The 25,580-nt window shown below is 45.3% G+C and overlaps 1 protein-coding gene across 1 annotated transcript; it reads right to left on the bottom strand.

Annotated features, from left to right (window-relative positions):
• Positions 1-1,063: 1,063 nt before the first annotated feature.
• Positions 1,064-21,367, bottom strand: ARHGEF33 (Rho guanine nucleotide exchange factor 33). Its single transcript, XM_028721758.2, has 14 exons — positions 21,335-21,367; positions 19,703-19,867; positions 17,994-18,115; positions 17,208-17,350; positions 16,260-16,304; positions 14,369-14,593; positions 13,608-13,737; positions 11,291-11,423; positions 10,297-10,380; positions 9,857-9,940; positions 8,355-8,503; positions 7,088-7,252; positions 4,552-5,320; positions 1,064-2,930 (listed from the first exon to the last, which is right to left on the bottom strand). The coding sequence occupies exons 1-14, from the start codon at positions 21,365-21,367 to the stop codon at positions 2,793-2,795; spliced, it is 2,385 nt and encodes a 794-aa protein (XP_028577591.2). The 3' UTR covers positions 1,064-2,792.
• Between the last annotated feature and the right edge of the window lie 4,213 nt (positions 21,368-25,580).

Genomic DNA, 25,580 nt, shown 5'->3' with positions numbered 1-25,580 from the left:
CAGCCAAGACGGGCACGGGTCAAAAGGACAGGTGGTGGGCTTTCCAGCTTGGAGGAGTCTGTCCACATCGGCTGGGGATATCCTCAAACAATTGAGGTTAGATAGGTCTGCAGGAAGAATGGATTTTCCGGGACATTTAAGCAATTTCTGCCCGGACGCTGTTTTGAACTGCCAAATCTCAGCAATGTCCGGGAAAATTCTGGATGTATGGCAATTCTGGTACCGGTATTCATCTGAAATACTTGAATACTTAACAGTGTCTACATATGGAGATTCCTCCCACCACCACCCCAGTTATGATTTAGTCTCTTGTAGGCAACACAGCAGAAAAAATTCCTTGCAGTTGGTTTTAATAATAGTGGAAGGATAATCCTTTGTACATCCAGTCTCCTGAAATGGCCTGTTTGGTGTTGGACGTGTAAGAAAATACACCTTAGGAATAGCCGTTTTCAAATATCTAAAGGGTTGTCACATGGAGGATGGAGCAAGCTTGTTTTCTCCTCCTCCGAAAGGTGGGACCTGAACTAATGGGTTCAAGTTGCAAGAAATAAAATTCTGACTTAACAGGAGGATGGTAAGAGCTGTTCAACAGTGGGCAGGCCCCCTCAGAAAGTGAATTCTCTTGGACGTTTTTAAGCAGAGATTGGATGGCCCTCTGTCATGGATGCCTTAGTAGGGTTCCTGCATTGCAAGGGGTTGGACTAGATGACCCTTGAGTCCCTTCCAACTCTACAATTCAATGAGAAAGTGTGATTACCAGTTTGTTTATTAATCTGGTACTTGTTACTGCTTTCCTTGGTCAGTTGCACACACTTATCTTCCTAAACATCTGTATGGGATATGAAGCCTTTGGACTGTTTCCAGTAGATACTTGTATACCTGTAACATAGAAATTGACAGAAGCTTTTCTTCTTCCCAACTACTCTTAGACCTGGCTGTAAATCAGGCGTATAACCAAGAATATATAAATCGTAGCATGAGAAGCAGCTTTTAGGCTCATGTTGGGATGCTCAGCAGCGCTTGTTCAAGGTGCAGTAATTGTATTCTCAAGCAATACCCTTGGTCTGAATAATACAGCAAAGTTTATTTGAAACAAAATAAATACATGCCTAGACTATTAAGAAACCAGTCAACTTCTCCTGGAGTTCCTCTCCCTCTTCTGAATATTCCCCACCACTTTTTAAATAAAATTGATTCTTCTGTGACATCTGTTTAGAAATTCAGATTCCACTGTAGCACCACTTTATATTTTTGGAGAAAGAACAGTGGAAGATCTGTTCTTTCAGCATCAATCCAACTGTATTTTAAAACAACAACAATGTTGCATCATTAAAACGGACTAAGTTGTAAATCAGTTATTGCATGAACTATACACACACTTACTTCCTGGCTACTCTTAAATCTGAGCCGTCCTAGAGATGGCAGCCAGATCCATCTAGGACCATGCAAAGATGTTTCCACATTTTGCTAGCTAATTAAAATGGTTGGGGTGGGTTGTAAAATGATGTAGGAGTTCTTTATAGGTCCCTGTGTCCCACTTCTGTACTAGATGGTTTATGCTCACCTCCATGATGTCTACTAGGGATGGTCACCTGACATCCCAAAACACATCAGTATACAGCGGTACCTTGGTTCTCAAACGCCTTGGTTCTCAAATGCCGAAAACCTGGAAGTAAGTGTTCCAGTTTTCGAACGTTTTTTGGAAGTCAAACATCCAATGCAGTTGTTGGCTATTGTTTCAGGGGCACCCGCACCAATCAGAAGCTGCGCCTTGGTTTTGAACATTTTGGAAGTCAAATGGACTTCTGGAATGGATTAAGTTTGGTGGTTTTGTTTTTGCTATTTCTTTTGCATTTTTGTTTTTGAGGCTTGTTTGGTTAATTTGTTTTTGTCACTGTGTGGAAACCAGTTCAGCTACTGATTGATTGATTGATTGATTGATTGATTGATTGATTGATTGTGTGACTGCAGAAATGGATAAAAGCAATACAAACAATGACTATCCTCAATGCAGTTAAGAAAAAAATTAATTTTAATTTTTATCCTCTACAATACTGTTTTATTTATTTTATAGTACAGTACATTGATTATTGCTTTCATTTTCTAGATCAATGGTCTTGTTAGATAGTAAAATTCATGTTAAATTGCTCTTTTAGTGTTTGTTTTTAAAAGTCTGGTATGGACTGATCCATTTTGCATTACTTTCTATGGGAAAGTGTGCCTTGGTTTTGGAATGGACTTCCAGAACGGATTAAGTTTGAGAACCAAGGTACCACTGTACAGCCCTTATATCCTGCCTAATTATAATAAACATGTAGCAAAAGTGAAATAGCACACGTCTGGACTTTGTATGTAGAATGTCCTGATAGAGATTCAGAAATATTGTGACATATACATCAATGACATCATACTACAATCTTCCATAACCATGAGGCCCTTATTGCTTGATGCCAGCAATAAGTTAACAGTTGCGTGAGTGGCAAAATACTGCATTTTTCAGTGTATAAGACTAGGTTTTTCCCCTAATAAATTATGTCAAGAATTAGGGGGCATGTTATACACGGATAGTGCTGAGGCCATTTTCTTAAATCTGAGATCCCCAAAATAGGGGATGTCTTCTACATGGGGGCATCTTATAGACGGAAAAATACGGTAAGCTTCTGACCCCCCCAGAGTCAGGATAAAATAATAGTTCCTAAAAAATTCAGGAGTTGGTTGTTTCTTCTTTTCAAGTGCCAAAAGGCTGGTGTCTTACTTTTAAAATAAGCTAATTTTAAAATCAGATGTGTGTTTCATTTCTTTTTGAACAGCTTGCGGAAGGAACTGCGCAATCTCCCTTTCTGTTCTTGCCTTGGAGTGTGGCTGCTGAAAGAGGTTTGCTCATTGTCATCCCTATGAGAAAATCTGGTGTTGTCTTCTAAATGCATCTCCTGAAATGAAAAAACCAAGAATTTCACAAAGTTGTCCCGCAAAAATTATAAATGGCATTAAACAAATACAGATATAACAAACCTTTGTTTACAAGCCCCCATGCCTAAAAGTGGAATGACAAAGGCATCCTTGCCTTTGCACACTTGCCCTTATTTTCAGTTCTGTTTTGCATGGAGTGCTTCAAAAATCTCCAAAACCTATTTGACCACTAAGGGCAAGAGGAGCAACAGTAGTGCAAGGGGAAAAAAGTTTGCATTTATTTCTTACAACTGCTCCCTTTCTTTTCCCCATGTGAATTACTTCCATTAGCCTCGACAACTACAGGGATGCAGGCACTAACTGTTTCATGAAAACTGGATGCTGAGAGACTGCTTCACTCAAGAGCTATTTATATAGTACCTAAAAGTCAGTGCCTGCATTCAGTGTGTCACAACTCAAACATGGCCCCAAAGGCACGGCTATGTAACCAGAGACAGTTTTGCACCACAATGGCTCCAATTGGACTGGGGATTCAAAGCATAGCTGTCAACTTTCAGATCTGAAAATAAGGGATCAGCAGCCTCACCTGTCCCGGGAGGATATTTAACAATCCGGGATAGAAGTGGGAAACGGCGCTGGAATAAGGGAATTTCCCGCAAAAAAAGGGAAGGTTGACAGCTATGATTCAAAGTAGGCTACACTATGGGGTAATGTATGCTGTGGGGCAGCCTGCTCTATGTTCACATTTTGTTCACAGTAAGAAAGTGGGCTGCTGAGATTTGTATTTTTTTAAGCTTTTCAACCCTGACTTCAAATGTAACAGTTTAAATAAACCATACACCGAGAAATCCACCTGCATCAAATATCTCTAATACTTTGGTGGACTCTCCTGCATTGGAGTTTTTGAAGCAGAGCTATGCGACCCCTGCGCCAACCTTTGGAAGACATCCGAAAGCAACTCTGTACTCTGAAGTTTTTGAATGTTTATTTTTTATATATATGTTGGAAGCTGCCCGGAGTAGCTGGGGCATCCCAGTCTGTTGGGCAGCGTATAAGATAAAAAGATATAAGATAAAAAACAAATAAAATAAAACCTACATACAGCAACAGTGTTTTGTATTGTGTAGACTCAAATTATTATTATTATCATCATCATTATCATTATTAAATAGGATTGAAGAAATGTTGGTGGGTATGTTAAGCTGCCTTGAGTCCCTTTCAGGGAAAAAGGTGGGGCATTAATTAATGATAATAATAATAATAATAATAATAATAATAATAATAATAATAATAATAATAATAATAATAGGGGACCTTCAGGTCACAGATCTAACCCATAGCTGTCAACTTTTCCCTTTTCTTGCGAGAAATCCCATTCGGAATAAGGGAATTTCCCTTTTAAAAAGGGAAACATTGACAGCTATGGTCTAACCCCCGCACTCAGGAGTGCCAGCGTGGCCCCACAACGGTGGGTGCCTGGGGCCATGGGTGCCATACAGCGTGCCTGGCCCTGGCATTTTCATGAATTTTGTGGGAACTCGGGGGGGGGGGCACCCAGGGCTGACCCTCGCCCCTCCTCCTCCCCCGTCGCTTAGACCCTGGCTAGGAAGCGCCTTTGCCCTTGCCTTTTGCTCTCCTTACTTCCAGAAAGCTGGGCTGGTCGCCCGCTCCTCTCGGCGGCGGGAAGTGGTGCCGCTGGGAGCTCCGGGAGGCGGCGGAGGGGGCGCCGTGGGCCGGGAAGCCCCTCTCCGTCGGGGCCGGCAGGCGGCTGCCGCTGCTGCTGCGGGTGCTGTAGAGCCTGGTGCTGGCGATGCCTTCGGAGCCGCCGCCGCCTCCGCCGCTGCTGCGGGGGAACTCCTTGAGCGAGCGGCTCAGCTGCTTGCCTTTGCTGCGGAAAACCTCGCGCTTGTAGGTGCCGCTGGCCGCCGGCGCCGGCGCCGCGCTCTTGGGCAGCGGCTGCAGCGTGCGCTCCGTCCTGCCGGGCTCGTTGGTGAAGTGGACGGGCCTCAGGAAGCAGATGTCGATGCTGGACTCGGACGAGGCCGGCGAGCACGCCTCGAAGGCGGGCAGGTTCCGCAGCGGCTCCACCTCCTCGTAAGGGTCGCCCCGGTACTCGAAGCCCTCGTAGTCCGGCGCGAAGCCGGAGCTGTCCTGCAGGAGGTCCGCCGCCGAGGCCCGCCGCCGGGGCCGCTCGCGGTTGCCGTCGGGGCCCGTCGAGGGAGGCGCGCTGCTGCCGCCGCCGCCGTACTCCAGGTCCGGGAGGGCGTGCAGGGAGGCGGCCAGAGCTTTCAGGTCGTGCTCGCTGAGCTGAGAGGGCGCCAGGCCGTGCTCGGGCCGCCGCCCGTCTGTTTCCCACTCACAAGGGGAAGCGCCTTGCTGGGGGCTCGCTTTCATGTGGGACCTCGAGTGCCTTGGAAGGGAGACCAAACCAGTGTCGGATTTAGGTATAAGCTAAACAAGCTATAGCTTAGGGCCCCACTATCTTGGGGGCCCCCAAAAAATTAAAGGGAAAAAACAACTGGGTGTACATTTCCAAAATATAAGATAAAAAACAAATAAAAAACAGTGGTATGTCTAGATGCAAATGGCATCTGTTCCGGAGCACCGTTCGCATCCTGAAGCGAACACAATGCGCATGTGTGCGGGTCGTGATTGGTCACTTCCGTGCATGCACGTGACGTCATTCTGAGCTTCTGCACATGCGCGAGCAGTGAATCCCGGAAGTAATACGCTCCGTTACTTCCAGATCGTCGCAGAGCACAACCAGAAAAGGCTTAACCTGAAGCGACTTCAACCCGAGGTATGACTGTAAAACCTACATACAGCAACAGTGTTTTGTATTGTGTAGATTCCTATGACGTAAGTAATGGGCCCTGCCTGCTAGCCTGCTCCCAAAAATATCACTGGTTTGCTCATTTCTATATATAGGGTGCCTACACTCTGGTTCCATGGCAACATTAATTACCATATAGCATATATTCAACACAAAAAACAGCGACAATTTGTTGTTGGCAAAGGACAGCTGGACATATAAAGGGCCCCATTACCTTCAGTAGCTTAGGGCCTCATCAAATCTAAATCTGGCCCTAGACCAAACATAAGCTTTTGAGGAAAGTTTGGAGTGGAAACGCACCAGGTAGCCCCAGTTTTGGGGTCGAGAGCTTGGCCTATTTTATATACTTGGCTGCATTGTGAAAGACACGTCGCAGCAGTTTGCAAGCAACATAGAACAATATGGGAGCACCCTAGTCGTCAAGTGGTTTACAGGTAACTAAGCAAGAACCCCAACATTCTGCTCTTCAATGTTATGGGTGAGCGCCAATGTTAGTCATCCTCAGAGCAGACCCTTTGATTTCAGTGTGTCTACTCTCAAGTCCATCCTTAATCTGGCTCTATCCAAAGTGCTTCTCAGCACTGCCAGAGTAAACCTCCCTTGCACTCTGCCAGCCTTCGGAACAACAGCCCCCCCCCAAAAAAAAATTTCTGGCTATTCCTTTTATGAATAGTTTTGGATAGGTACCTACCTCAGCCTGAGCTATTAGAACTACGAAGAGAAGTGGATGCAGTAATCATTAAATACATACGATTCTGCTGAAATTATGTGAAGTACTGTAAAACAATAAAGACGAGAGGAGTCCTAAAAGTGACCAACAGCCAACTGAGGGAACTGGATAAGTGCCCTTCCACAGCTGGGGAGGAAGGGAACTTATGCTGTCAGGGCTGCCCTGTTTCACTCACTGAAAGACCCACAGCCACAGGCAATGGTGGTCTGGCCAGCAGTTGTTAAGGGCAGTGGAGAATCTTTAGGATCCAAAGCCCTCTGGTTCTTTCTCCCTTGCAAAATACACCCTCAATTATTCCAGCCCTGGTGTACTGACTGCAATGGGAAAGGGAATGGAAGGAAAGAAGCAAAAGGCCTGGAGCAAAAAGCTGCCCCACACACAGCGACCACAGTGTGGTGTAGCGACCGACAGTGTTGGTCTAGGACTGTGGGAAACCTGGATTCAGATCTCCTCTTGGGCCAGTCACAGAATCTCAGCCTCATCTAAGCCATGGGATTGCTGTGAGGATAAACTGTGGGGGGCGGGGGGAGAACCATGCACCACCACCACCACCACGAGCTCCTTGAAGGAAAGGTGGGATATCAGTGTAATAATTATAAGAGCATTGCACTCACATGGCCGTTGTTCCAGAAGTCGGGGCTGATGGGAACAGCTGCATGGCCTCTTCAGAGTGGATTCCACTGTCGCGGATGGAAGTAGCACTAAGCGTTGGAGACGCATCTTGGCCAGCGCTGGCGCATAGAGAAGCTAGACCTTTGTATAACTTTCCGAAGGACGATCTACAGGAATCGAGATGTAATACCACCCTCAGTCAAACCATGAGGACCAGCTTTTACAAACGGCAGCCTGTTATTTCCACATTCATTGCAGCAGCAGATCATTTCAGTCATACTTGCGCTGTATTGTTTCTACAGCTTTGTGATGTAATACCACAAATTTGGTTTGGGGCACACATTCAGCTTGTGAGAACTTCATTTTTCATTGACCAATTAGAAACATGTTCCTAGGTCTCATGGCTATGGAGTTACATTTTTAAAAAGCCAAAAATCTGAAGCACTAGGGCTGACAATTCACTTGAGGAAATAAATTGTTTGCATTTTATGCACATATTTACTTACAATACATAAAGACTTTAAAACTTTCACAGAACTTCAGTGTATACATGGCTTTAAAGGATTGAACAGCTGACAGGTAGTTAGTTAGCTGCTCCATCAGGCCATTTCAAAGGGTCTTAATCGTGAGCCAAATTCCATACAACACTTCAGCAGTGTATTATACCTCCTATATGAGTATATGTTTCAAGCCAAAGAAATATACTGCTTTCTGAGGGTGGCCAAAACAACAACAAACAAACCTCCATCTGCCCCATAGAAGTTAATGAAAAGCGAGATATGTTCTTAAAACAGCTTTTAGGGCACTGAGAAAGGTGCAAGAAGCAACTTCTTCAAGGAACAGACTCATTCTGGTGTTGAAAGCTTGTTCTGAAAGTCATAGGCCATGTGTTCCTCAAGGAATAAACAGGGACAGAAAGTGTCAGTGCCTGGTGAACCTCTCTGTTCCCAAACCTGTGATTTCCCAAACCTTGCTCATGCAAGGAGGGACAGTTGCAAGGGAGAATGAGCAGAAACAAGGTCCAACCATTCTTTTCATGTGGTCCCACCCATCCAGGCCATTTCTGATATCTCTCAATCTCTCTCACACACACCCCTGGACTTCACACCAGAAGTGATCCATAGCTGAGGGATAAATGATCAGGGAGGGAGGGGTGGGTGGGTGGAGGAGGGAGGGAGGACACATACTCCAACTTTTCTTAGAGCAGAACTTGGCTCTTCTTTGCCTGCACCTAATCAAAATAGAAGGAAGCAGCCTCTTTTCACTCACTTTCTCAGCTTCTTCCGCTTCTGTATCAGCAGGTCTTCGTTGCACTGGAAAAGAAGGCTGTGGTGCGAGATGAACACTCGCAGGCGCTGTACACTAACCAGAAGGAGGTAGTAATCGGGGTGCTCTTGCTCCGTGTACTTCAGGATATTCTGGCACAGAAGGAGGAGAGCCACACTGAATCACATCCTCCTCTCTGCCCATTTAGTAAAACAACATGAAACATCCTGAACGCTCTACACCAGGGCCTGTGCATGGCCGTACAAAGGGTGCTGCAGTACTTTGGAAGGTTCTAATCATTGACTCATCCTTGTCACTAGGGAGTGCCTTCTACCAGCTTCAGCTGGTACACCAGATGTGGCCATTTGTGAACAGAGATAATGTGGCCACAATCGTCCATGCCCTGGTAACCTCAATATTTTAGCACTGAAATGCACTCTACATGGGGCTGCCTTTGAAGTTATTCCCAAAGTTGTGGTTAGTAAAAAACAACTGCTCTAAGACTGCTGTGCAGAGCTCAATGTCATCATCGTTTATAGTCAAAACAAAATTTTAAAAAATCCTTCCAGTAGCACCTTAGAGACCAACTAAGTTTGTTATTGGTATGAGCTATTGGTATCTGAACAAGTGTGCATGCACACGAAAGCTCATACCAATAACAAACTTAGTTGGGGACGCGGGTGGCGCTGTGGGTTAAAGCCTCAGCGCCTAGGGCTTGCCGATCGAAAGGTCGGCGGTTTGAATCCCCGCGGCGGGGTGCGCTCCCGTTGCTCGGTCCCAGCGCCTGCCAACCTAGCAGTTCGAAAGCACCCCCGGGTGCAAGTAGATAAATAGGGACCGCTTACTAGCGGGAAGGTAAACGGCGTTCCGTGTGCTGCGCTGGCTCGCCAGATGCAGCTTGTCACGCTGGCCACGTGACCCGGAAGTGTCTGCGGACAGCGCTGGCCCCCGGCCTATAGAGTGTGATGGGCGCACAACCCTAGAGTCTGTCAAGACTGGCCCGTATGGGCAGGGGTACCTTTACCTTTACCTTTAAGGTGCTACCAGAAGGAATTTTTAAAATTTTGTTTCGACTACGGCAGACCAACATGGCTACCTACCTGTAACTAGAATCGTTTATAGTGTTAGGCATGTTGGAGAACTTGAATGAAAACTGAAATATGTTGCTGGTGTTTGCACCCATGTCCAGAATGGAAATATAGCAAATACAATTGGCATGCACTATTGTTGTTGTGTTCAGTCTCCAAACAATATATAATTTAATATTTTCTTTTTTAAAATGCTTTGCACTTCCTTTGCATTATATAACGATAGCAGAATTAAGTACATAATTATGTAAAATTTTGCCAAAGTGGAAATTAGATTAATAACATAGTTAACATAGCTTTTTTGTCAGAAGCCAAGCTGCAGCAGAACAGAAACAGCACTGCAATGCAATGGTTCTGGAGCAGAACAGAAACTGATGTCGTCTTATATTCCTAACACTGATCCTCATTAGATCTTACCTGTAAATGAAGGAGGTATTCAGGAACACGCTGGACAATATGAAAGAAGAATATGTAAATATCAGACTTAATTTCTTCCTCAATCTGTTGACAAGAGAAGATAAAGAAGAGGTCATTTGTACTGAAATGTTTATATACCACCATTTATAAGAACATCTCAAGGCAGTTTACAATAAAATGCATTTAAAATGCAATAAAACAAACATTAAAATAGATTCGGCAGCATAAATATAGTCCAGAGTGAAACACAAGGGTTAAGAGTGCTTAAGTCAGTTAATCTCACGGCTTGGTATCCAACTAATGTGTCCTGTCAGCGCAAAGAAAAGAGGAAAGACCCTCTTTACAGAATCTCTGTATGGGTCTGGATCAACATCAACATGACTAATAATCTGCTCAAAGCACACAGATGTGTCAGTGGTTCAAGACGCACCCAAACTCACCTCCTTCACAATCACCACATGGATCAGTGAAATGCACTCAGGCAAGTCTCTCAAGCAAGAAACGTAATAATCCAAAAAACCGTTCTGAAAAGCAAATAAGAAACATCTCTTGAGAATCCTTATGTGTGTGACAGAGACACGGGCCCCCTGATTCTACCTGACTCTGTTTGATTAACACGGACCAAGGCAGCGATTCAGCACCGAAATGCCCCGAGGCAAAATCATTGATCTTTTCCACAAAAGGTGGAATTCTTCAATATTAACCCGTCTCTTCCCCCCCCCCCAAAGCATCTAAAAACAACTGCAAGAGATAATATAGAATCCACATTTCTCTGACCTGTTGGACACCTCAGCATTAGGCTCTAAAGTTATAAGCTTGTTTGAGGGAAAAGTAGATTAGATTAGATATGATAAGATATGATAATGTAATGTGCTTAGTTCTTGAGGGAGGGGCGGTGTAATGGTAATTAGGGTTGCTTGTGCGTAAATCCCAAACTGCTCCGAGCTGGTAGTATAGCTGGACCTTTCCCCGGTTTGACAGCCCTAAAACGCGACTGTCTCAGTCACTGGCAGAATCCGTCAGTGGGCGTTTCCTAAATTTCCTCCAACATAAGAATTCCTTAACAGACAACCTCCTCCTCGCCTCTCTGCACGGAAGCCTTCTGCGCAGAGTGGGCGTGCCAAGCGGTGGTCCTGCACTCTCCTCACTGACCTCACTGGAAGAGTCTCGGAGCCTCCCCTCCGAAGTACTCTCAGCCTCTCCTTTCTTCCTGGTGTCACCTTGGCTTCCTTCCCCAGCGGAAGCTCTCTCTCTCCCCTCTCTTCCCTCTCCGGCATCATTAGGGAGCCTAACCTCTCCACTCGGCTCCGATGTCAGTTCCCTGACAGGCGGCATACATGTACAATTCATTCCGCTGGTCCAAAATGGCCCAGTTACTGTACTTCAACAATGCATTCCTCTCCTGTTCCCCATATTTTTTCCTCACACTTGTACCTCATCGTTGGTTAGCTTGAGAAAGATGTCTCCCAGGATTCCTTGCCGCGGCCAGCTCAGGACTCTCTCCTGCAGGGCATGAAGTAAGTCCACATGCTGCTGGACCAAGTATCGAAGAGAATTGGGGACAAAACTGCAGCCAGGAAACAGCGGGAATGGCGTTTTAAAGAGCCATTAACAAACAGAAGAAATGCACTTAAAAACACTACCCAGCCTGCTAAATATACACATGGCCGAAGCCGTGAGAAGGTATTCGAGAGACAATTCAAGGTACTGATTTTGACTTAACAATGAAGCAGACTTGATGTTGGGATGCAGGAATCTGATGGGACCTCCCAACTTTTGTTTTCTTTCTTTTTTAAATAATTTTTATTGAATGGTTTTATGTTACAAAAAACAATACAGCCATACTACCACTAAATATAATTAAGAAATAAAAATTAATACATCGATATTTAGTTTGTTATTTGTTATTTACCGTCTTATTTCCTCCTAAACATTGCATACAACAATACACATATGTGCAGACACCCACACCCGCACAGAAAATGATAATGAAAGTAAATATTTCCCCCCTTTTATCTTCCAAAATCTTTCCTTCAACTTTGACTTCCTGTCAAGTCCCTTTGCATATGTTTTATCTTACATTTGAATGTACACAAAACAATAAACCCTTCTATATAATTTTTCTAATACATTCTGAAAACATAATAAATCCTTAATTGTAGTCCACCTCCTTTTAGTTCCTTTATCACTCGAATGCTAGCATGGAGTCAAAACTATTCCAACTTTCGTTTTCTCACAACGTTGTAGACCCCTCCAGCTACTTTAAATTGGAGCAGTGGCACTGGTATTTAATCCTCTGCCCACCCCCACATCACTTTCCTGACCTATACCCTCTTGGAGTGGTATTATACCTTCAGCAGAAAAAAAACCCTTCAGCGGAAACCTTCAGCAGAAAAAACAACTATTCCAGATGAGATCTGACTAGGGATGGATAAATTTGTCCATTTCAGTCCTTTTAAGGTTCTGATTTTCTCCACGTTTCTGCAGTGGAATGACTTCCCCTCAGGTATGTGTGTCATAACTCATGGTGGCTGTTTCACCCTCAACTGTGGGTCTAATAGTGGTCACAATGGACCTGAGCAGGACAAGTCTGGATAGTGGCTGTTGAGCAGGAGGCATGGTTTTCAGCCACCTGAAGCCACTGTAGACCAGTGTTTCCCAACCTTTTTTGGGCAAAGGCACACTTGTTTCATGAAAAAAATCTCGAGGCACACCACCATGCCAGATGGGGAAAGGTCACTTTTTACTTATGTAAAAAAAAATAAAAAAATAGTAACAGCATAGAAGGTAATGGTTAGGCTAGCATCCCTCGTCCAAATATGCTAGGTTTTTATTTGCAGGGACTGTTCTACATGGGAAAGCATTCAGCACTGTCATTCTCCCATCTGCCATCTGAATTGGTACTATTCTGGGTCAACTTACTCTGCTGCATGTGTAGATGAAAATGGCACCAAGTGTGGGGGAGGGGGCAGAACAGGTTTCAGATACAGGATATTAAGCATACACGTACTTCAGATTGAACTGGTTGCTTGCTTTGCAAGTTTTCATTTCCCAAATGACTGCCTTGGCAAGCGCAATACCTACCAGGCTCAACGCCGGTCTCGCGCTGCCGCTTCCCGCGCTCTCAAGGACCCGGGAGGAGGAAGGCGTGAAGGGAATCCCGAAGGCGCGAAAACCTCGCGCATGCGCAGGCCTTCCGCCTGCGACAGCCCAGTAGGCCGGCCGAAGCGAGCGGCGATGGGATGTGGGAGGGAGCTCGCTCGCCGCCCCGCGTGTGCCTATGTGGGGCACATTACAGCCCCGTGACGTCAGCGCCACGCAGGCAGCCAGGCAGGCAGATGGCGAGAGCCCCGCGCTGGGCGGCCTCTCCTCGCCGCCGCCGCCCCGCCTCTCGCCGCCTGACTCGCCCGCCTCCCTCCAGGCAACATATCGCGGCACACCAGGCAACGTCTCGCGGCACACTAGTGTGCCGCGGAACACCGGCTGGGAAACACTGCTGTAGACAATGCCTGCTGAAGCAGCTGGAGATGATCTCTGTGTCTGAAGAGGACAAAGGGCGCTCCATTATCAAAAAGAGAACATGACCAGGTAAAGCAGCAAACGGATGCCTGGTTTATGAAGGCAAGAACAAAGTTGAATGGAAAGGGAAGGGAAGGATGGAAAGAGGAAAGGGCAGCAGGGATCCAAAACAGCAGCTGGCACATTTAAAGAAAAGCATCGTTGCCCAACAGTAAGTACAATTAGTAAATACCTTCTATCTTTGGAGTTCCTTTTCACGTCCTGCCCATACAACGTGGCTTTAATTTTGAGGATCTGGGTGAGGTTCACAACATACTTCCTTTCCGACTCAAGTAAGTCCAAAGCAATATTCTGCCTTTTAGCTTTGGAGAAACAAGGTGAAAATGATTTGGTGTTTCAAACGGGTTATTAATTATTGTGATTATGCACTCGTATCTAGAAAAGGTGTCATTCCAAGAAGAAAAAACCGAGCAAGCAGAAAACAAAGACCCAATTCCTTTATCAGTGACTCAGGGGCCAAATGTAGGCTTCCAGGCTGACTATGCCCATGCCAGACCCCTCCTCAGCCCTGCTCTGCACCCTCCTTGATTGCTTTTGCCTGGCTGGAATTTGCCTTTGCGATAATGCTCAGAAAGAGGGAAATAATTCCAAAGGAATGTGACTGCAGAGTAACGTTTTCACTGCTTCTTGCACTGAAGTACCACCAGCTTGGTAGCACCGTAAGAAGTCAGGCGCCATTAGGCTAGATTTCAAATGAACCCTGAGTTCAGAAGCTACTGCAAGGATTAGCCATTTCAAATCCTGCTCTATAGATTACAGCAATGATTTATTCAAATTCCTCAATAGTATCTAGACTAAGGGTAGCTCACCGGTGCTCCAACAGATATTGTTGGGCTGGTAGGAGTTTTGTAGTCTAGCAATGAAGAGGGGCCACAGGTTCCTCGTCCCTCCTCTATAGCCTTTTTGCTTTCTAGCCACTACCTTTATTCTCACCTGCAATAGAAGGTTCCCGCATTGCATTCTCCATTGAGCTATAGCTACTGGGACCTAGCTCCTTCTGCCTGTCACTCTGGTCCTTTGAAATATGTTCGCCGGCCCAGTCTTTACTGTCCTTGGGCTGCTTCCACACTGTGGATGATGATTGGCCCTTTGGCTGAGCATCAGCAGACGAGGAAGCTCTGAGGTTCTCTTCCGTCTCCAGATTTGTACCGGTTAACCCTAGGAATTAGAACAGGTGGTCAGCAGGACCAACAGGCGCATCCTTAATGGCCACTTGGCCCATCAGGCTGGTCGAAAACTCATAGCAAAAGACGCTGGACTGCTGCGTGATGGCTCTGAAACCAGTGGGCTCAATCGGAGCAAAATGGTGACTAGTCATTGTGACGTTAACATATATGAGAGAGTGCTGGAGGGGAAATAGTTAAATAGGTTGCACAGACAGGACCCAGGGGGGTGGAGTCAGTGGGTCTATAAAACTAGTTCTGGGAGGAGTTAGTTGGGAGTTGTTGGTGGGCAGTTGGTTGGTTTAGTGGGTTGGCTGGTTGGGAAAGGCAGTTGGAGAAGCAGTTGGTAATAGAGAGACAGTTAGGGCAGTGGGTTCTTGTGTGTGGGGAGGTAGAAGAGGTAGAGAGAGGAAAATAAGACTAGGAAGGACCTGGTTGGTGGCAGCGGATTAGTGGTGTACGGGTCAATAGTCTGTGAGACGACTGGGGGCTCTGTACAAACGCCACAGTCATGCTCTCCCCTCCATTGTTGGAAGCCAAATGACTCTGTGTATACCAGCTGGGGGGAATCAAAAGTGGGGAGGGTGCTGTTGCACTCTTGTCCTGCTTACAGGCTTTCCAATGGATATCTGGTTGTCCGACATAAGAGACAGGATGCTGGGCTAGAGAGGCCTTTGGTCTAATCCAGCAAAGCTCTTCTTGTGTTCTTATGTGTGCCAGAAGAGCTTAAAAGAGAAAGGAGCAATCTGGACGTAGCTTAGGAACGAGAGCAGGAGGTCATAGGAAATTGAAATTGAAATACTTGATTGTCACTTGTACAACTTGTATACAGTGAGATTACACGATCACCCCCCCACTCAGCTCTCTTAGTCTTAATTCCCCTCGTTTACTGACGCACACCCACCAAACCCAAAAGTCAGTTGCCCTGTTGTTATCTTTTCATTCAGCAGCCTAACAGCCCATAGATAGAAGCTGTTCTTTACCCTGTTGCTTCTATATCTTCTGCCTGAGGGCAGGAGATCAAGAAAGTGCCGGCCAGGGTGTGAATCACCCCTGAAAATTTTCCTCACTCTCCTGAGGCAACGTTCTTCCGCTATTTCATCCAGCGGATTCACGGGACAGCCCATAATATCTTGTGCTGTATTCACCACCCTCTGTAGGCACTTCCTATCAGATGATGTCAAACCAGCGTACCACACCGTGATGCAGTATGAAAGGAATATGGTGAATGGTTCTAGAGCTCCACTGCCACATCTTGTGGTAGTGAGTTCCACAAGTCAATAAAGGACCCTTTGAAATCACCTTGCCATTACATGTCTCTTAATAATTGGTAACAACAGTGGAGCGGCAGGGTGGCCTTCTGGCAGCTGCATTGCGTTCACCATGACAGGGAGAGGGGAGGGCAGGGTGATGACAAGGGCAGGGGAGCTCTGGATGGGCAGAGTTGCTCCCCTGCAGGTGTGTTGCTGCACCTGCAGCATACTGGTGCTGCCAACCCAGCACTCCCCCAACCTCACCACTGCCCTGTGCCCCCATTCTGGAGAATGCTGTGCTCCCTCCTCAAGTACCACTTGCTGGTTAGGAATACCTGCCAAACAGGGAATATTTGGGAGCAGAAACTGATTAACAACAAAAACCACCACCCCCCCAAGTGCACCAACCTTTCATGCTGCCTTCTCCTAGTCCCATGGGCCTGCAGTCAGAGACTAAGCAAGAACAGGAGAAATTTTAGTTATTTGTAAAGGAAGATGAGTAAAGCAAGCTTCACCTAGAGATCTAAAGTCAAACATTGAGGAAAGTGCTTTGAGGGTGTCTAGTTTTTAAAAAATTAAGGCACTGCGGGGGGGGGGCAAGGGTGGTTGTTTTTTAATGTAGTCTATCCATCTGACTGATAGCTCAGTCAGTAGAGCATGAGACTCTTAATCTTAGGGTTGTGGGTTCAAACCCCACATTGGGCAAAGAGATTTCTGCATTGCAGGGGGTTGGACTTGATGATCCTTATGGTCCCTTCCAACTCTATTTTTCTATGATCCTAAGATCATCTGTGGTTGCTTCCAAATAAGCCATTTTTTCTCAGGATTTTTTTTTTTACATAATGTGTTTGCTCAAATTTTACAGAGGATTCCGTGCTGCTTCCAGGAAGGTCATTCCTACCACTGCTGAATCGTTGTCTTTCCCTTATAAACAACAATATCTTGTCCCTTTTCTGTGTACAACCTGGTATTTTCTGTCCAATCAGTAGCCATTCACTTTAACCCATGAGGTGGGTGTCCCTTTATAACCCCATTTTTAGTTTTTCAATGGACTCCTTAATTATCCCCAACACAATGGACTCCTTAATTATCCCTAACATTTCTGTCTCTGTTTCAATGAAAGCTAGTTAAAGCACAATAGCAGGAGTTGCTAAACCTTTGCCCCACAGAAACATTTGTAAATGGGAAAAACCATTCTGGGCCCTGCACCATCTGAGGAAGACACCTTTACCTGCTGAATGGCGAGGTAGGATCTCATGAAAGTGAAACATCTCAGGTGGGGAGAGGGAGAAGGTGTTAAGCTGCCTTGAGCATACAGGATAGGGTAGGGTAGGGTCGGCCAAACAAAATAACTACCTTTCTCATACGTTGCGTTATGCAACAGCTTTACAAAATCTTCATTAATCAAAACTGGCTCCGGAAGGTTTAGTGATCGAAAGGGACTTCCTTGAAGAGGTGTAGGGACTGTTTGTGACCCATGCTCCTCCTTCTGTATTCTTCTGAGGCAAAAATAAAAGCAAGACTACCAGAGCATACACTTGGGAGACACACATTTGTTTTAAGGCATAAAAATTTACAAAAGTTAAATGTAAAAACAAATAAGATATCTCTTGTTTCAAACACACTGTCACAATCTTACGTAGTATATTGAAACTAGAATTCTATGAGTAGGTCACGAAGAGGGGGAAACATAGCAAGGGCAGAGCACAGCTTGTTTCTGACACATTAGCATAAGAGAGGTAAGAAAATAAGGAAAATAATCAAGCAGAGGCTAGGTACTTCTTTCCTTTTCTTGGCTGGGGCTACTACTTCATGCTAGCAGTTTTAGTTATAATACCTCTTTGCAAGACTGTTTGCATTTCTAATTAAAAGCTAAATGTTGTGTTTCTGCTGGTTGAAGATCTTTTGCTAAAGCCCAATACATTTTACAACTTGAATTTATTATATAAACATCTATTCCTTCACTGTCAGTTGACCCGAATAAAGTGGACTTTCTGAGGGGTATGACTTGGGGGACTGCCAGGAGGAGCTGATGCACTCCAAAAAATCTACCACTGCAGCACGGGGGGGGGGGGGGGGGAGAAAACCAGTGCTATGAAGTTACACAGGGATTTGAAGAAGGTTTAGTCTACAATCACTTACTTTGCTTTGAGCTTGCGAGATTCTTTCCGCTTCTCCTGCTGCAGCTGTTCAATCTTCTGCTGCATTTCCTCCTGTTTGGCACTGATTTCCTCAATCATGGACTTGGCATCACTGAGCTCATCCTGATTAAAAAGACAAATGATAGCAACATATGTTAAGAACGGTAGATCTTTTCCTGAGGCATCTTGAGCATACAAGTGCATGTGCAGAATTGGGGTGCAATATCCTAACCTTAAGAAATGCAAACAACTATGGATTGATTGATTGATTGATTGATTGATTGATTGAATAATTTACCAAACGGTACAGTGTTATTGTTGCTTTGAAAAAGTGCTTTTATTCTCACTGAGGCTAATGAATGGCCAAACAGAACAGTGTACCTGTGGTACTTAAGTACAAAAAGAGTTGTTTGCATGTATCTGGAGTCCTTTCACCTCATAAAGAGTGAGGGCAAGTTTAAAATTAGAGAGGGCAGCTAGCTTGCAGCTTGTTTCTTCTATTGCCCTGCATGAGACTTGTGCTTTGCCCAGTCTCACGCAGGACAAGTATTTAGGAGTCAAGGTTTATGACAGTGAGGTATAGCACCTTGGTAATAACTAATCTGAAATAACACAAGGGAACAAAATCAGACTAGATTGCTGCAGATGGGAAGGTAGCCCATCAAGGAGATGGAAAACTCTGACCCTAAACCTCCACTGCCTTGTGGGATATCTTCAGGAGAAGAAAAGGCTAAGGAGTAACCAGGGGTCAGCAAACTTTTTCAGCAGGGGGCCGGTCCATTGTCCCTCAGACCTTGTGGGGGGCTGGACTATATTTTGGAGGGAAAAACTGAATGAATTCCTATTCCCCACAAATAACCCAGATATGCATTTTAAATAAAAGGACACATTCTACTCATGTAAAAACACGCTGATTCCCGGACCGTATTTAGAAGGCGATTGGGCCGGATCCGGCCCCCGGGCCTTAGTTTGCCTACCCATGGAGTAAACCCTTCACAAATCCAGTGTGGAGTCCCTAAAATAGTTGGATGGCGTCTTGTACGCCTCCTTCTGGCAACTTCTGCAGCTAAGCTGGTGCCAAGCATATTGCTCTGCTTTCCTTTGGACCACATCAGTGAGGCCGGAGGTGGGAGGTGTTATGTACTGGGCCAGCAGGGGGATACTGTAGATAGTTATGCAAATGAAGGATCGAAAGTGACGTTCAGTGATTGGATAGTTTTAGAAAGTTGCAACAGTTACATCGTTCTGGAGCTCTATATAAGCAGGCTGACTGAGCTCTTCAGTTCAGTTCTATTCTGGCCTCTGAATAAACAAGAGCTGTTGAAGAATCGCTGTGTCGTCTGATATGTTCGCCCACAACTTAACGGGGGGGGGTCATCATCTGGGCAGTCCAGGACCTCCATAAACACCACCCAGGCTTGCACCCCCAGGCTTGCACTGAAGGTCATTTCGGTGATGTTGACACAGCGGTTTGACTTTACCCCCAAAAGGAACACTCCATTGTCTCTCGAGACGGATGGATGCCAACAAGAACTTAATATGTTCAGAATACATTGGGGAATATGCCTGGCAGTAATTAATTTACTGCAGCCAGTATTTCTGCATTCTGCATGTGCTAGATGTCACGAGGCAACTCTCTCTCTCTCTGCTTCAAGCAGGCCTAATTCTCTCCCTTGAAAAAGGGGCTGGTTGTCAATGGACACGGCCTACCTTGAAACAATTAAGAGAGTTCTTCATCTCTGCCACTTTCTCCTCCATGGCACAGCGGCAGCTTTGGACCTTCTCCTCCAGAGCATACTCTCCATGCTGGATCCTTGATAGTTCCTGCATTGCTTCAGTGAAACCGGTTTTCAGTTCAGAAGCCAGAGCCTGCAACTAAATGAACCAGAATTCATAGTCATCGCTAATGCTGCAGAAATGGATTACATAAGAACAAATAAAACTGCTTTATAGAATATAAAGGTAAAAGGTAAAGGTACCCCTGCCCGTACGGGCCAGTCTTGACAGACTCTAGGGTTGTGCGCCCATCTCACTCTATAGGCCGGGGGCCAGCGCTGTCCGAAGACACTTCCGGGTCACGTGGCCAGCGTGACAAGCTGCATCTGGCGAGCCAGTGCAGCACACGGAACACCGTTTACCTTCCCACTAGTAAGCGGTCCCTATTTATCTACTTGCACCCGGGGGTGCTTTCGAACTGCTAGGTTGGCAGGCGCTGGGACCGAGCAACGGGAGCGCACCCCGCCGCGGGGATTCGAACCGCCGATGTTTCGATCGGCAAGTCCTAGGCGCTGAGGCTTTAACCCACAGCGCCACCCGCATCCCTTATAGAATATATTCCCCTCTAACTCCATACTGTCTATATTTACTGACAGCAGCTCTCCAGGGTTTTCAGGACTGAACCGGAGACCTTTTGCAAGCAAAACAGATGCCTTCTAACCGCTGAGCTTATATTCCCCCCAGACCCTTTGTTTTTTTATAAGAGATGCCAATCTTCCACTTTAACCTCAGATTTAACCTCTCTGCTCCCTACCTGTGTCTCTTTCTCCTGACACTTGAATACCCTTCCACCCTCATTTTACTCACTGGTTTTTATTTATTCTTTATTACATTTCTATCTGCCTTTTCTCCCACAGGAGACCCAGGTGACAAACACACAACAGAAATCATTACATGTTTTAAAACTGTGAAAGCATCTTGAAAACAGCTCCAATACAGATGCAGTCTGGAAAAGACCTCTATTTAAAAGGCTTGTTGGACGAGGAAGTTGTCTCTTTCCGCAGCCACTGAGAAGTCAGTGGAAAGAGAACAGGGGCATTACGTTCAAGACACACTTGTTCATCTTGCCTCTTCCCAAATTAGCCTCTTTCCCTTCTTCCTGTCCTTTCTTCCATAATGTGCCTTGTCTCTACCTTTAGATGCAATTCTGCATGCAGGACCTGCTTCAGTCTTTAATTTTTGTACGCTGCCTATATGTTTAAATAAACAGCAATATTATTAAATAAGCTCTTCCTGACAAGCAATATTATTACGTTTCCCCTTATTGCTTTTATTTTGTTCTTTTATGGGACAGAATCCTGTTTGCTTTTTAAACATACAAACAGACTATATCTGTTCCTAGACCGATAAATAAACAAAGCATTGACAATGTCCCCCATTGAGGAAGCCCTGATCCTTGAACATTCATAGCACGTTCCTTCCAAACGAATGCCTTAAAGAAACTGGCTCCATGTTTCCAAGACTATGAGGACCAGAAAGAGAACCATTCCCCCCCCCCCCGTAATCTGCAAATGCTAATAGAGACCTCCTTAAATCTTGACCAGGCCTGCACCTCTTGTGACCTACCAAGCCAAACATGGCAGACACCTGCTCTTGCATTGGGGGTAGAGAACTTCTTTAGCCTAGGGGGTGGGGTCAGATTCTCATCTAACCCACCCCATGTGGGCCAAGTTTGCTGGGTGGGTGGAGCTGCCCACCTGTCAATCAAATCACATCACAGTGATGTCCAATGACCATTTTTCACCACAGGGGTCTTTGGAAGCTAGGGTTGCCACCTTTGGTCAGGCAAAATATGGAACAGGTCATGGAGAGGGGGATATTCTCAGTATTTTTGGGCCCCAGAGGCATTTCCTAAACAGGGAGTTTATCTTTTGGAAGTATGATCCAGATATAAAATCTGGAAGTCCTCTCAGAATATAGATAAATCAGGGAATAATATTCACTTTGAGAGCATTCACCTTTCCCCAAAGGGTAAGGATTAATGACTCCCACTTATCAATGTCTAACTCTCTGCACTCTTAACAAACTACAGTTGCCAGGATTCCTTGCAGGGAAGGCATGACTGTTTGAAGTGATATGATACTGCTTTAAATGTAAAATGCAAATGTGGCCTAAGACTTCATGAAAACAAAACCAGAATGTAATATTTATTCCAGATTATTTAACCCCATATTGAAGAAGCGTTAAGTATCAGAGCATCTTGCACTGTTGAAGTGCCTTTTCAATGTCAGATATTTTGGGGAGCTATTAATAGCATTAAGGTTTTAAACCAAGTCTCTGTTTGGCTAGTCTGATGTGTTATGCTTTTTTTACATAGAGTTATCAAAAGCCTCGCTAATTCCTTAAATGTTTGGGATTATTCAGAGCAAGTTGCTCATTTTTACCTGGGCAAGCTGTGTTGCAGGGTTAATCACTGGCACAGTTTCAGTTTCTCCTGTGGGAATAAAGAGCTTCAGTCAATTAACGGGACTTATTAGGCTTGCTATATATAAAATGGGGGCATAGTGATTTGCAGTCCATTTTAGGTGGAAACCTGTCTCTTTTCTGGAACACAGAGTCCTGCTTTGAAGCTGCCACATTATAATAATTTTGCACAAGCTACCACAATTACAAGCAGAGGAATTTCAGCACCGAATTGTACCAATGGTTCAGTTTCATGTTATAGCTATGGAAAGCTATACGTGTGCTATATATGGTTAGTTATGGGTTTAAACTGTGAAAAGCTATGGAATAACTGATTGTGTAGTGTGTTAAGGAGGAGGAGTTTGGATTTGATATCCCGCTTTATCACTACCCGAAGGAGTCTCAAAGCGGCTAACATTCTTCTTTCCCTTCCTGCCCCACAACAAACACTCTGTGAGGTGAGTGGGGCTGAGAGACTTCAAAGAAGTGTGACTAGCCCAAGGTCACCCAGCAGCTGCAGGTGGAGGAGCGGGGAAGCGAACCCGGTTCACCAGATTACGAGACTACAGCTCTTAACCACTACACCACACTGGCTCCTGCTGGACCAGGTGAATGGCCCATCTAGTCTAGCATCCTGTTCTTACAGCGGCCAACCAGATACCTGTGGGAAACCGGCAAGAGGACCTGAGCACAGGAGCCCTCTCCTCCCCCGCGGTTTCCAGAAACAGGTATTCAGAATCAGTGCTAGCATAGCTAGTAGCCATTATCAGCTGTATCCTCCATAAATTTGCCCAATACTCTTTTAAAGCCATCCATGTTGGTGACCATCTACATAACGATGTGCTGCATATCTATTCCGTAAATATATTAACGGCAGTGTTGGCCCAAGACACTGTTGAATGCCTTTCCCCCTTTACTGTGATCCACGCAATGGTCACCTCCAGGCTTGATTATTGTAACTCACTCTACGTGGGGCTGCCCTTGAGACTGACCCAGAAACTCCAGCGGGTGCAGAATGCCGCGGCGAGACTCCTTATGGGGTCCTCACCGCGGGATCACATTCACCCAGTGCTATACCAGCTGCACTGGCTCCCGGTGGAGCACAGGATCAGGTTTAAGGTGCTGGTTTTAACCTTTAAAGCTCTATACGGCCTAGGACCCTCATACCTACAGGACCGCCTCTCCTGGTATGTCCCACGGAGGACCTTATGGTCTTCTAACAAAAACATCTTGGAGGTCCCGGGCCACAAGGAGGTTAGGCTGGCCTCAACCAGAGCCAGGGCTTTTTCGGCCGTGGCCCCGATCTGGTGGAACGCTCTGTCACAAGAGATTAGGGCCCTGCGGGACTTGACATCTTTCCGCAGGGCCTGCACTACAGAGCTGTTCCACCAGGCCTTTGGCCAAGGCACAGTCTGACCCCCTCCTTCCGTAATCCTCATAGAATTCTAGCACAATGGTTGCCATTAATTTGATTTTGAATTGATTTTAGAATGAATTGATTTTAGAATGCTGTGTTACTTTTATTGTTGGTAGCCGCTCTGAGCCCGGCTCCAGCTGGGGAGGGCGGGATATAAATAAATTTATTATTATTATTATTATTAGGCCTAACACTCTTTTTTTTTTTTACCAAAAAACCCCTGCATGATTGATAGAAGAAAGGCATCATATAAATGTAAGGGAGAAAAGGGGCGGGGGGAATCACTTCCTGCCTTCAACTATAATGTAATAATATTAGAAGTGAGAGATTTCTTTTTGGGATAATCCAGGATCTGTTTTAGCTAGAAGTGGTGCTGGACTTCTAACTGACCAATGTGAATCCCACCACATCAGCCCAGAGAGTACGTGTGGGCATGTGACTCTTCAGTAGTGCCGTTGTTAACGATGGCACCTCCAAAATGGTGGCTCACATATGCAGTGACACCATCCTGGATGAGCTGCCAACATGGCTGATAGGTTCCTCAGTCACAAATTTAGGCTGCAATCCCAAATGCTCTCACACTTTTTGAGTCAACATGCATAGGGCTGCAGTGTTATAATGGAGTTTACTACCCAAAATTTGCCACATTTGGACCATTGGCATGATCCAGCATGGCTGGTCTTCTATTCAAAGGGATCCCCATCCCTTTTTAAAGAAAATATTGCTTCTATCGGTTGGCTTTCTTGAATCCAGTTTATTATTTTATTTTTGCTCACCTGTGAACACAACTCAATGCTTCGAGAACCTTAACAAACCCCACTTTACTGAATCCTGGAAATTGTAGTTATTTTTTTGGGGGGGGGGGTTTCTAAGAGAAGCCCAACTATCCTCACTAACTTACAGTTCCCAAAATTATCGCAGAGAAGCCATGACAATAAAATACACGTAAAATGAAATCTAGATCTGGCTGTGTGTAATTATCCACCTTCGGGAAAGGTGTGTAGGTATATTGGTGGGGTGGGGTAGGGGTTATTATTGAATTTGCCTTAACTGTGCATGAAATCTGGTTGCCTTTTACTTAGGACACTGAGACCCTGAGGTGATACAGGCTGCCTTTCATTACCTTAAACCTCAGAGGGCCTGGGTTTCCTTAGGAAAGCAGGACACCTCTGTAACTCTTTGCTTACATGCTGATGCCGCCTTTCAGTCAGAGATGAAGTAATTTCTGAGTGAGAGGCAGAAGCAGGAGACAGAAAACAACAGTTTATCTTTCTACTCCTCTTCCACAGCTGCTATTTAATAAATAAAGGGGGGGGGACAAGCATGCTGTATCACATTTAGTTTGACCCTGACTAAATGAGAAGTAAGACACACAAGCCACTGGTCTACCATAATAGCACAAGAAAGGCAGCATGAATTAAACACCTGAAAAATTAAATCCTTCACTGCTGATCATTTTTAAACACCTGCCCACGCCAAGGGAACACACAACACGGATGACAGGGCTGGGTACCAGTTTTGTCTAACTCTTCCTGTGACACCAAATGAGCACTTTTACTCCTTGGAGGGCATCAGTTAATTCAAAGCATCCTGAAATTAATTTCCACTTCAGCTAGTACTAGGCAATGGGGCTTGCAGGATGCACAGTTATAATCTTATATAACCGCTAAAAAAATAAGCACCTCCTGTTCGTGCCTCCCAACCGTTTCCTGTGAAGCAGTGCCATTTAATTCTAGAAATAATGCTCCTTTCTCTCAAAGAGAAATTAGACCCTGCCATGCTCAGAGCTATACCATGTGGTTAGCGTTCCATTTGAAAAGTCCAGTGAGGTAAGACCAACAGCTATGACTGTTCATTGGGTTTATTTTGACATTTCCATGCATAGCACTACAAAGAGCATACAGGCCTGTTTGTAGCACATGTGAATATTGTCATATAAAATGTACATATCCAGCCAACAGAAGCATGACAATGCAAATGATTTTCCTGCCT

This window comes from Podarcis muralis, chromosome 3 (genome assembly GCF_964188315.1).
Source record: "Podarcis muralis chromosome 3, rPodMur119.hap1.1, whole genome shotgun sequence".
NCBI lineage: Eukaryota > Metazoa > Chordata > Lepidosauria > Squamata > Lacertidae > Podarcis > Podarcis muralis.
This window is presented reverse-complemented; position numbering and strand designations above follow the sequence as displayed.

Bases quoted from the DNA above. Each gene is read 5' to 3' on its own strand.
- ARHGEF33 (XM_028721758.2), bottom strand. From the start codon at position 21,367: ATGCAAGAGCAGGTGTCTGCCATGTTTGGCTTG. The intron at 9,941-10,296 runs GTGAGTTTGGGT...TCTTGTCAACAG, and splicing joins ATGTGGTGATTGTGAAGGAG to ATTGAGGAAGAAATTAAGTC. The intron at 2,931-4,551 runs GTAAGGAGAGCA...TTTTCATTTCAG, and splicing joins ACCAGCCCAGCTTTCTGGAA to GAGATGCATTTAGAAGACAA.